The 13,287-nt window shown below is 33.4% G+C and overlaps 1 protein-coding gene across 1 annotated transcript; it reads left to right on the forward strand.

Annotated features, from left to right (window-relative positions):
* Positions 1-2,170: 2,170 nt before the first annotated feature.
* LOC114261070 (conserved oligomeric Golgi complex subunit 2) lies at positions 2,171-13,266 on the forward strand. Its single transcript, XM_028201583.2, has 12 exons — positions 2,171-3,075; positions 4,825-5,031; positions 6,104-6,440; positions 7,083-7,244; positions 7,414-7,513; positions 7,679-7,894; positions 7,987-8,095; positions 10,406-10,606; positions 11,003-11,107; positions 12,314-12,439; positions 12,559-12,693; positions 12,848-13,266. Exons 1-12 carry the CDS (start codon positions 2,617-2,619, stop codon positions 12,959-12,961), a joined length of 2,271 nt encoding a protein of 756 aa, XP_028057384.2. The 5' UTR covers positions 2,171-2,616; the 3' UTR covers positions 12,962-13,266.
* The last annotated feature ends 21 nt before the right edge of the window (positions 13,267-13,287 follow it).

The following is a 13,287-nucleotide window of genomic DNA, read 5'->3' on the forward strand; positions in this document are numbered from 1 at the left end:
TCACATGGTATATGCTTTGTCAAACTTTTATGGTTTGTCGTGGACAATCCCTATGAGAAGTCAGGTTAACATCAACTTGATTTTTTGGCCAATTTACTTTTTACCTAATTTCCATGGACTTTTTTGAAGTTTAGCCAAATTGTAAGAATTTGCTTGAGATTTATCAAAATCTCAGGGACTCACCTTGAAATTTTTGATAATCACCCTTTTGAAAACTGTGAGTCGTGTCATATTAAGGGGCTGTTTGGAAAGTGGGATTTTAGCTCAATTTAAGTTAAAATTTATAAAAAGATAAAATAGGTTAAAATAGTTAAAAAAATAAAATGTCATATCAAATTTATAATCATTCATTTTTTTTTTTCACAGACATCGCGTTTAATTACAAAAAAATTTAATTTTTTTAAATATAAAAATTTTAATTTATTAAAATATTTAAAAATTAAAATAACTTACTAAAATAATAATTTCTCAAATACCCACTAATCAAGTCACCTCACCACCTGAAAACCGTCACCTTCCCCACAAGCAACCCAAACTCTAAACCGTCGCCTAGTAAAGTGTCTGCTTTTACTTTGTTGTTTTTCTTCGCTTCTTGTTATTTGTCAGGATCTCCTTATTTATAGGGCAAAAAGCAGTGATGGAGACCTCCTCCAATTATTACTTTTACACACATGTGCGGATTGGTGAGATAAAAAAAAAAAAATTGGCCAATCACAGTCAAAGGGAAAACTTGATAAAAAGTTAATTTTTTTAGTCTGTTTTGTGTTTTATAAGTAAAAAATGTAAGAGATGATATATCTCAAAATAAGTAAAAAACTAAAAGTTGACTTTTATTTTGTTTCCAAAAGACATTTATTATCTATTAAGGCTATTTTTCAAAGCCCATCTTACAAATTAATGTGGTTATTCCCAATATAATAAATGTTTTTTTTATTATTATTTTATCAAATTAATTTTTTATTTAAAAAAATTCAAAAAAACTCAATCAAATCAAAAAAATTAAAAAAAGGAAATTGGAGCAGATTGTCTCCAATCACGACCCTACACAGTTCATACAATACAATTGTGATTAGAGCTCTACAAAATATCATTTAATCTAATAAACTTACTCTACATCCATCAAGTGTTTGAAATTAATGACCTGTTTTTAAAACCATCCTGCTATGTTATTAGTTAATACATGGATTTTTTTTTTCTTTTCAACTTCTAATAAGATAAAAAAGTAAAGATCAGTGAGGAAAATTTAACATTTACAATTTGTTGCAAATTAATATTATATATGAAAATTATTATGTAAAATTAATTAGTATTATATATACAAAATATTATGCAAATTATATATTAGTTAATATTATTTATCAAGTCGTTCTTCACAATTTAGTAGTTGTTTGAATCACAGAACTATTTTGGAAAGATGGTTAAAAATAATTTTTTTGGTTAAAAGTTGATTAAAAGTTACTTTTTGTGAGAGAGGGAAGTTAATTAGAATATGAGAAGCGAATTATAACTCACTTCTCAAAAAAAGCCACAATCATCTTATTTAGGTCGCATTATTTCTAATTTGAGTGATATCACCTCTCTACCACATCACTTCAAACCTAACCCATATTTCACATTTTTTTTATTAATAAAAAGTCAAAAAGTATGCTAATTTAGCACTTTCCAAACAATCTCATAATTTATGAATAATGTTATATTCATTAAATTTGGCTTTACTTGAATAGTTTAAATTTGAGCATGTCGGTCTTCTAACTGATCATTTGAGAGATCGTCTGATTGATCATCTGGGAGAACGTCGATCATTCGACAAATGTCGATTGACACGAGTAACAACTGTAATTGATAAGCATGGCGTCAATCATCCAAACAGTTATCCGAGTTACATAATTCAAGCAAAATTCAAACCAATGCAATTGATGTATCACTCAAATTTTTTTTTTGATAGTGTTTGGTAGAGTTTTATAATTATGATTTGAGAATAGAGTTGTATTTTTAATTTTGTAAGTTTTGAAATTATGATTTGAGTGTGGAAAAATTGTTTGGTTATAAGTTTTGAAAATAATTTTGAATTGAGTTTGAAATTTTTGATGTGATATTTGACTCAAAGACTTACAACTCATAACCAAACACATAACTCAAAATTTTATTCAAAATTCATAATTTTTCTTAAAAAAAATTCTAAAAATATTTTTTATTTAAAATATAAAAAAAACAGGTATTAAAAAAAAAAACATAAACAAACAAACATTATTCTAGCCTACTGATTGAACATTCTGGATATATCTAAAAAGATGACTGAATAGACATATTTTAAAAAATAGATGTGTAGCCAATTTTTTTAAATTTTAACCAACCACGACACTCAAATCAAAATATGAAATTACGTTTTTAAAACTCTACTAAACACAGTTTTTTTAATTTATAGTTAATAATTTATAATGTTAACTTTAATTCGCACCCAAGCACAGAAGGCACACCCTATCGTGACAAACCCCATCAAAGTCGTCTGCGTCTTCTTCTTCATCCTCACACTCACTCTCTTCCATCTCCAATGTACACTCCATTTCCAATTCCCTAACGAAACCTGAAACCCTCCTCATTACTTTCACAAAATCAATGGCGGATCTACAATCTCCACCCCCTCCTCGGTCCCCCACCGACCTCTTCGGCGACCCCATCGACTCCCACCCTCTCTGGTTCAACCAATCCTCCTTCCTCCTCCCCACCTTCGACTCCGAATCCTACATCTCCGATCTCCGTACCTTCGTCCCCTTCGAAACCCTCCGATTCGAGCTCCAATCCCACCTCTCCTCCCTCAAGCACGAGCTCCTCGACCTCATCAATCGCGATTATGCCGATTTCGTCAATCTCAGCACCAAGCTCGTCGATGTTGATGCTGCTGTCGTCAGAATGCGGGCTCCGTTGTCTGAGATCCGGGAGAAGATTGTCGTGTTTCGGGCTGCTGTTGAGGGATCGCTTTTGGCGCTGCAGAGTGGGTTGAGGCAGCGCGCGGAGGCGGCAGCGGCCAGGGAGGTTTTGGAGTTGTTGCTTGATACGTTTCATGTTGTGTCTAAGGTATCGATGTGGATTTGATTTGAATACTGTGTGTGTGTGTTTTTTTTTTTTTTTTTTTGGTTATGGTGTTTGTTTGATGAGAAAATGTGGGAAAATGGAATGTCTAGTGGAATTGTAAATTAGTGGCAAAAAGTTAAAAGTAATTGTGAAAATATAGGTGCAAAAAGGTTAGATTTTTAGATCTCGGATTATTTTGTAATTGGAATTTGAGAAAACGGGAATGTCTACTCAGATTCATTTCATGGATGCGGATTTGGTTTCTGTTTTGGTGTGTTTGGTTGGTGAGATAATGTGGGAAAATTGAAGGAGTTTAATAGGGGAACTGCAAATTAATGGAAAGAAGATAAAAGTAATTGCGAAAGTATGGAGTGCAAATTCAGTTGCACTAAGCACAGATCCACTTACCATCATGTGTTTGTAGTTATTTTTTTTTTTGCAATTCTCTATATTTTTAGATCTTGGATTGTTTCGCAATTGAGATTTGAGAAAACGGGAATGTCTACTCCGATTCATTCAATTCATGGACTGTTTTCTCACTGAAGCAAGAGCTTAGGTTGTTCTTGTAATTGTCGTTTTGAGAAATTTGGAATCTTTAGTTTTACTTTCACTTTGTTGTCTGTTTGGTTTTTGAGAAAATGTAAGAACGAAACTTCAGAAATTATGATGAATTAGACTTTTATTAATACATAATTGACTTAATTTTTGCATTTAAAACCAAGTTTGGCAACCCAAAAATATTCCATCTTTTTATTTTTTTATTTTTTTTTCCATCATATCACATCTCTACTTTTCTGCACATCTTTTCGTAAAAAGATAAAAAGTACACTTATTTAGGTCATCCCAAACAACCCCTAAGTTGAAGTTTTGGATACAACCTGAAACATTCTGGTGATTTTAGTGCTTTTGCTCGGAGAACTAACCAAAGTTGAATTTGGGTACATAGGATTTCTATAGTTATGGCCTCAAAAATGGGTAATGTTAGCTCAAGTTTGGAAATCCTTCCATTTTATTATTCTCCGCAGTTAAATAGTTGCCTTTATGATCTTGTATCATTTTAACAAGTAAAAGTAGAGTTCTATTTTGGAAACCTTTGTATGTTCATATTAAGAGATTTCTTGTTTTAGTTTTGGTTTTCATTGTGTTTGATTGTTCAAAGGTCCAAGAAGATAATTCTAAACTTACAATCAATTTAACAAATCCTTGTTCCCAATGTTTGTATATTAAGTTAAACCATATGCTGAAATTTCTTTCCTTGCTATCCTAACCACATTGATTCTGGTCCCTTGGCATTGCTTTCACTGTGGACAAATGAAATTCTTAATCTTACTATGGTTTTCGTTTATGATAGTTGAGAAACTCAATACAACAAAGCCAATTAATTGTGATAGGCTAAGTTGAGTTAAGGTTTTAGTTACTAGTTTCCTAATTACAAATGAGATATCTGATATTTGTAATTCAAGTTTTCTTCTTTTAATTTTTATTTCTTTTTGGTTCAACCTACAGTTTCTTAAAAATCAGAAGAGCCTTCTCTCTCTATTTTTTTTTTTCCTTCTAAAAGTTAAAAAAAAATTATTAGAAGGAGCCAAAGGGGGTGCAACCCTGTATAAATTGGATACTTTAAAAGAAAACATGCTTTCATTTGCATTTGCAACCTTTAGGCTTTGTTCCAGCAACTGTGGGATTCTGTTGGTTTATTGCAATGAGTTATGGTCACTTTTTAATATCTTCATTTGATTTTTTGAAATGCAGGTTGAGAAATTGATAAAGGAGCTGCCTAGTATGCTCGCTGATTTGTCCAATGGAGATCTAAATTCTGCAGAAAAGGATCATTTAAGCAATGGAATCTCTTTTCAACACACTGAAAATGGAACAAATCCCAGGGAGGCTCAAAGCATGCTTTTGGAGAGAATCGCCAGTGAAATGAATCGGCTAAAGTTCTACATCACTCATGCACAGGTCTATCTTGCTGTCATCCTCATGTTAACTCTATTAGCTTTCTCGTGGTTTTTACATTTGTCTTATAATTTTTTTGCAACAATTTTTCTCAGTTACATTTGTATCATTCATGTGCCAATAATGTTATTAAGCTGTCTTTACTGAATGCTGCTGATGATATGCTTTCTGAGTTTTTTAAATTTTATTTATTAATTTTTGACTTTATGTTTCTGTTATTCACGACATGAGTTGTGAAAGTCTTAGTGATTGATTCATCATTTCATCTTGGAACTGTTACTTTACCTAAGAGCAAGACTATTTCAATGTCCATTATCTAATGTTTTTCTGGAGCCTCACTAGGTTGCTCTGCAAGTGAAACTTGCAGTGTCTCTCTTGCATTTGGAAAACATATGCAAATCGCATTTCTTTCAAATAAATATTGACCACACTAGACTGCCTAAAAATTTGAGAGAAGATGACACTAGTTCGTTATTTTATGCTAATAAAAATATTTGTTCAGAAGATTTCAAGTTTATAGGAAAAGTTTACTCCAATTTGAGATTTAACAAATTGCTATAGTTTTGAGATTTAACGTTAAACCCCCTTTTTACTCTGTATACGAAGAAGGTTCTATTTGGAGGGAAAGAATATCTAGGAAGGTAGGAAGGGCAATAGAGGTAGTAAAATAAAAATAATACTGTTTACGATGACTGAGAAGTTGAGAAATGAGCTTATCAGCAATGGAGCTAGTCAGTCTTCTGAAAAGGATGTGGATCTAGCAAGGACAGAGATTCTAGGATAGTTTATAATCGAAATAGGAAAAGACGGAAGTGGCTGAATTTTGGTGTTAGGAGGGTTTTATAACAATTCAAAACTTCTATTCCCCATTGATTTGTTATATGCCGCAAACTCTTAATGAATGAACTAATACTTTTCCAAACAAACTATGGCTTGATTTTGTGGTTCATCAATTCCTTCAGTTCTATTTGGAAGGGATAATTATTTTCTGGTATCCATTGGTGTTCAAACTGGTTTTGTGAATGGTTGTGTAAATTAACTTGCACCTTTTCTTTTCTATATTACGGCAGTACAGAACCTGCCTTTCATTGAGAACATGGCGAAGAGGATACAGAATGCTAGCCTATTGTTGGATGCTAGCTTGGGGCATTGTTTCATAGATGGACTGCAAAACAGGGATGAGAATGCAATATACAATTGCTTACGTGCATATGCAGCCATTGATAACACCAGGAATGCTGAAGAAATTTTTCGCTCAACTGTTGTGGCTCCACTGATTCAGAAAACTATTCCACACAATTCACTGGGGATGGTTGGTGGGGCATCTGGAGATGAACTCGAAGAGGATTATAAACAAATAAAGCAATATATAGAGAAAGATTGTAAATTTTTACTGGAAATTTCCTCTACTGGTACGTAATTGACTTCTTTTGCTATTTTTTCAACAACTTTATAATATAGCCTTATCCCCAACCCTTTAAGGTTGCTATTAAAAGCCCTTCAACTATTGCATTACATTTGAACTTTTTGTTGAAAACATGGGACTACCTTGTCTTTCTCACTAAACCAATTGATGTTATTGTGCTTTTCCCTTCTGTAGTGTCTTTAGCTGAGATGTGACTACCCATTGGCCTAGTCACTGTACTTGTTTAGCCCAAGGCGTACATTCTCGTTCAATGCTGCTTTTAAGTAATGAACAATGCACAGTTTCTTGCTTTGCCAATTGTTCAGTTACATATCATTGTTTAAAATATGAGCGGTTTACTTACATCGCGACTGCCCTAGATCTTTTTCCAAGTTTTCCTTTGAGATGATCACCAAGCTGCAAAATCCTCTTGCTATCATAATTTTCTTATACTGTTTATTTCTTCATCCATCCTTTTCTCTCTTTCTTAATCTTCCCTTCATTTAAATGATATGTCCGATGTAAAGAAAATGGATTTCCTCGGTATATCTGAAATGACAAAATGGCATGTTCTTCTATATGATTACGTGTTAGTTATTAGTTTCTTTACTATTTTTTAAATTGTTGTGCTGTTTGGTATGGTGTGCAGAAAATTCAGGTTTGCATGTATTTAGCTTCTTGGCCAATTCAATCCTTAAAGAGGTTCTCTCAGCAATCCAAAAGGGAAAACCAGGGGCCTTTTCTCCTGGAAGACCTACAGCATTCTTGAAAAATTACAAATCAAGCCTAGATTTCTTGGGTCATTTAGAAGGTAGATTTTTTTTCCCTTTTCATTTTCTTTTTTTATTGGCTCTGGATTTTTAAGGTAGTTTAAAAGCAAACTTCTGGTGTTCCTGAATTTGCATTTGTGAGTCAACTGCAATCAAATTTGAATGTGCATATATGTTAATTTTGTTTATAACATTCAATTGTCATGCAAGGTTATTGTCCATCCAGATCTGCTGTTGCCAAATTTCGGGCTGAGGCTGTGTACATTGATTTCATCAGGCAGTGGAATGTTGGGGTCTATTTCTCGCTGAGGTACTCAATACTTCTCTTATATGGTTCTTGTTATTTAAAAATTGTGGAATTTACAATTTAGGCCTTGTAACCGTACAACACTCCATTCCCCAAAAAGAGGAACAAGAAAAAGATAGGAGGAAATAGGAAAGATGTGGGTGACTGATATAATTTAAATTACCTCAGATTCCAGGAAATTGCTGGGGCTTTAGATTCTGCACTGACAGTTACTAGTCTTGTCCCAATTCAAAACTCACATAAGGGCGGGGAACATTCTCAAGATTTAACATTGAAACCAAGTGTTACACTTTTGGACTGCTTGAGATCCTGCTGGAGAGAAGACGTTCTTGTCCTTTCTTGCTCTGACAAGTTCCTTCGCTTGTCATTGCAACTTATTTCTAGGTCAGTTTATATTTGAAATTTTGGTGTTGCATTTTCCATGCATTGGACTAATTTGCTGACATTCAAAATATATGACTGCATTACGCTTGTAGGTACTCCAATTGGTTGTCAGCTGGATTGGCTGCTCGCAAAGCTGGTAATGCAGGCTCCTACCCTGGATCTGAATGGGCTATATCTTCTGTCCCAGAAGATTTTGTTTATGTATGTATCATTTCTTATTTTGCTATATTATATTTTCTTCTGCTGGAATGAGCTTATTCATGGTCTTTTTTTGTTTTTTTTTTGTTTTTTTTTTTTGGGCTTCATTTGTGCTGATACCATTTTTAATGTTTGGTTTAGTTTTAAAAATATGATTTGGATCAAAAAATAAAAAAGTTTGTTTTGGTTAACAAACTTTTAAAATACATCTCAAAACTCAATTTTCTCTCTCCTCTCTCCTTCCCTTCTTTTTATTATTATTATTAATAAATCAATCAATTACTTTTTTCTCTCTCCTCTCTCATTCTCTTACATTCTACACATTAATCAATCAAATTTTCTCACACCCATCTATTCAACTAAAAAAATAAAATTTAAAAGAAAAAAAAACTACAAATCATCTCAAAACTATTTCAGAACTCATTACCAAACAGATTTGAAACTTTCAAAACTCTTTTCCACAACTTATCTTTCAAAATGCAACTCAAAACTCATTTCAAAAACTAAACCAAATGGAGCCTTGTTTTTCTTGGTCAATATTGTGGGAGGATATTGCTCCATTGCTTCTTGGCATGTCCTTTGAGGATTTAAGTTGTGGGACATCATCATGTCTTCCTTATGTGAAACTCATTTTATGGGAAAATATGCGTGAGATCGTTTCGTTTTAATATTAATCCGTTGCTTCTTGACATGTCCTTCTAGGATTTAAGTTGAGGGACATCATGTCTTCTTTCTATGAAACTCATTTTATGGGAAAATATGCATGAGATTGTTTTCTGTTTAATATTAAAAAATGTGAGATTGTTATTAGCATGCAGATGAAAACTCTAAAGTGGGTGCAACTCGGGCAGGTCCGGTCTGGTTGGCAGGTTGTCCAAGCTCAATCCAAGTTGTGCTGAGACCTGTCTAGGCCCAAATTATAACCGAGGTTGTCTGCTCAAGACTGACCTGAGTTAAACCTGAATTGCTTAAATTGTAAATGGATTTCAGTTTTTTTTTCCCATCTAAATTATTATTAAAATTAGACTCTATTTACATTTTTTTAAAGAAAATCATTAATAATATCAAAACAAATAATTTATATAATGTAAGAGATGCCTTTATGTAGTCTTTACAATTATGAGTGAGAATAAAAAAGGTAAGATTTTGTATTACTTGTATATATAATATATATTCAATATGATGTAATAGTCTAAATTACTTTAATATCATGTAATGACTAATAATTTATATGTATATTTAATATTTTTATATGTCTATATATGTATAATTCCGGCATTGGGTTGCTTGGATTGTTTGATGTCTTTATCCAAGCCCGTTCAAATTTAATTCGGGCTTCTAAATTTTTGCCCAAGCTGGTACTGAATTCAAAAATATATTTTCTAAGCCCTAAAAAAATTTGGGCTGGACTCAGGTTGAGACTGCCCAAGTTGCACTCCTACTCTAAAGCCATAGCAGAAAAACTTTACTGTTTTTTTTTGTCAGTACAAAATGAAATATATATTTAAATGACTTGACATCTAATATATTCTGATGAAGGAAGTAACATGAAAAACAAGGTCTTTCTTCCAGATTATGTTTCAACTGTCTTCAAGAAAAAGCATGCGGCAGAAATGACTGTTTGTTTGGTTTGAGTGTATGAATGTGATAAGCATATGTTGAAGCTGAACCTAGCAAATCGTATTTCTGCTTCAGTCTGATGATGCTATCTACAAATGGAAATATGTAAGGGGATGTGATGCATATGATTATATATTCTGCATTTTGTAACCTCTTTAGTCTTAGCTGGATATTAGGGTCTCTCTCTCTCTCTCTCTCTGTGTGTGTGTTTTAAGATAAGCACTAGTCACCTTACATTGTATCCCGTGTTTCAATAAGCCTTCACTTGTAGCTGCATAGGTATCCTTGTTTATGGTCATTGCCAGTTGGCAATCAATGATAATCACCTTGTATTGCATCCCATGCTTCAGTAAGCTTTTACATGAGACTTGTAGGTATTTCTTGTTGCTAATTAAGCACTACTGCCATTTTGCAAACTGTATGGTGACAGAACCCAGTTGGTGTCTTTTCAGATGCAAGTTAATGGCATTTTTGAGTACTTTATACCCAATTTTGGGCTAGTGTTAATATAGTATTGTCCTCATACTAGTGGATTGCGTTTCTATTAGAGCTCACAAGCCCGGACTATGTGCTACTGTATGGAAAGGTCTTACACACCCACATGACTTCAAATTTAGACCACTTAGTTGGTGCCATGTTCAGTAGATGATTAATTATGCTTAGCTGCATATTAAAGGACATTATATGTTGCAGATAATTTATGATTTAAATTGTCTGGTGGCGGAGGTTTCTGGTGACTTCCTGGGACATGTATCCGAGCTACTTAGCTCATGCTCCACCGAAGTCCTTGATCTTGTAAAGCAAAGCATTTTACAGGGTGGAAAATCTCTGAAGGATCTTATACCCCCGGTGATGAATTCAATAATAGGAACAGTAGTTGAGAAGTCTGTGGAGGTAAGCTGCATATTTTATCAAAGGTTTTATTTGATTTGGTTGTGCAATGATAAATGAATGGAGGGGCATATGTAAATTACCGAGTCTTTATCTTATACGTGGGAAGGCTTTTAGGTTGTGTTTGGATCATGGATTTGGGTAGAGATTTGGAAAGGGAAAGGAAAAAGTGTGTGAAAAGTAGCTATATTTCATTCACATTTTATCAACCTTTTCCTTTTCATTTTCAAATCCTTACCCCAATCCATAAACCAAACACAACCTTAGGAATTTGATAGATCTTGGCAATTTGACTTGTGCTCTTCCAAAATTTTCATTGGCCATTGATAGATTAGGTAGTCTCTTCAGTCTACACCTTTATTCGTCTTTAATTCATTTTTTTGTTCAAAAATATTTTAGGACTTGAGACAACTGAAGGGAATAACCGCGACTTACAGGATGACTAATAAGCCTCTTCCTGTTAGGCATTCACCATACGTGTCCGGCGTACTGCGTCCTTTGAAGGTAAGAAGTCTTCTTTTCTAATATATTGTGTATCATTTTTCTCTCTGAGTGTAACATTTAAATTGCTGAATTCCTTGGCTGAGCAACAGCATTTTTTATTTGAATGCCGTGTATTGCAAACTTTCTAACACAATTTTCCATTGAATCCATTTGTTTATTGCAGCATTTAGATGAGTTTTCTTTAACAAAACTTTGTTTTATTGTTGTTATTATTATTTAGGTAAACCTAGAAGTTGAATCCATTTTGTTTGTTTCATGGACAATGTAAACCTCTTGTTGCCATGTCAAAGGCTGATTAATGTCGAGTTGAAGTAGTTTTCCAAACTAAGCATGGTTTTTAGCAGAACTGTCTTCAAAAAGGGTTTTCCATTGTAGAATATTGTAGATGTGTGATGGCAACAAAATAATGACCATGGTGAAATACACTGGGAAGCATTGGTTTAATCATCTCCTTTTGAATGGGCCTTCAGTGTCGGAGTGTCCGTAAAAATTATTTGAACCTCTTGGGCATAATGACAAGATAAGAGTTTTTCCTTAATGCCAATATGTTATTTCTCCTTTTGAATGGGCCTTCAGTGTCCGAGTGTCCCCCCTAAACATTGCACCTTGTTTTTGAACTTTGACTATTGTAATGATAATGTGAAACCGTTTTTTGGAAAATTGAGTTTCTTTCAGCTATATAACTTACGAAAATTTGTTTCATAAGTCTTTGACCTCATAGATGCATACATCCTTATTTGAATGCTCTTGTTCCATCTTCTTATGAAGGAAAATATAGGTCTTGTTTGGTTTGTTTTTTAGAAAAAAGTTTCAGAATTTTTTTTGAAAAAATAGAAACTAATTTGATAAAAATAAATATAAAAAAAATATTTTAAAAATTTTAAAAATTATTTATGGCCTCCCAAAAGATAAAATTATGTAAAAATGATAACTTTTTGATTTTTTTATTTTATTTCTTTGAACAAATTAATTTTTAATTTTTTAGAAAAAATTTCTGAAACAAGTTTATGGAAACCAAACCAAACATGGCCATAGTTCTCATTTAATTTATTTATTTAACCTACTTACATGTTGAACCCATCCTTGAATATGAAAGGAATTTTTGTTGTGTTTTCGGGTATCTTAACCTTCTGTGTGATGTACGCACCATACTTGTCAACTTATTACATTGAGATGTCAATGTAATAAACCACTCCATGTTTTCAGGCGTTTTTGGAAGGAGAGCGAGCCACCACATATTTGACGAGGGAAAATAGGAATGAACTCTTACAAGGTGCTGCGTTTGAGATAACCGGTCGTTATCATGAATTAGCTGCCGACCTTGTTAGTGTGGTTAGTACAAAGATCACAACCTTTACTCTTCTGAAATTTGCCCCTTTTTTGTTAGGATTTTTTTTTCAGTATATATCTTGGAGGAATCTTATTTAAAAGCTTTCGAATATCATGACCAGACTAGGAAAACAGAATCTTCACTTCAGAGAATACGACAGACTGCACAAAGGCGAGCTGGAGCAAGCTCAGATGTCTCTGACAATAATGTGTCTGATACTGACAAGATCTGTATGCAACTATTTCTTGATATTCAGGTGAGCCTTGCTCCTGTAAATAATTGCTAATAATTTTCAAATTCGACTCATCTTCCTCATTCATTAAATCGTCAGCGTTTGCATCCACCGCCAGTGTGTATATATAGATGTACCTTTTTCTTGTGATTTAACTTCAGCTGTGTTTATTGATCAGGAATACGGGCGCAACCTATCTGACCTCGGGGTTGAAGCAGCCAAAATTCCAGCATATTGTTCCTTGTGGCAGTGTGTTGCTCCCCCCGGCCGGCAAAATACAATAAGTTTCTAGTTTTAATCATTGGGCCGCCATTTTATCGAGCCACTAGGAAAGATGCATTTGGCAGTGAGCAATGGAGCATTTGGTAGCGAAGTGGTACATAGATATACCATTTTCTTTTCCTATAAATTTATTTTTTATAGGCAGGCTTCTTGTGCAATACACTTTTTTTGGTTTGGTTTTATTTTCAGTAGTTTCGTCTTGATATTCGGCCTTTGTTTTTTTTGGTCCAATTATTCAGAGTTAAATACACAGTTGGTGTAGTTTGTTATAAATTCTTAGTGCTATGAGTAATAAAAAAGTATAATATTCTTTTATCTTTTTCAAGTTTGAGCTAG

Source organism: Camellia sinensis, chromosome 4, assembly GCF_055761805.1.
Source record: "Camellia sinensis isolate YWXY chromosome 4, ASM5576180v1, whole genome shotgun sequence".
Lineage (NCBI taxonomy): Eukaryota > Viridiplantae > Streptophyta > Magnoliopsida > Ericales > Theaceae > Camellia > Camellia sinensis.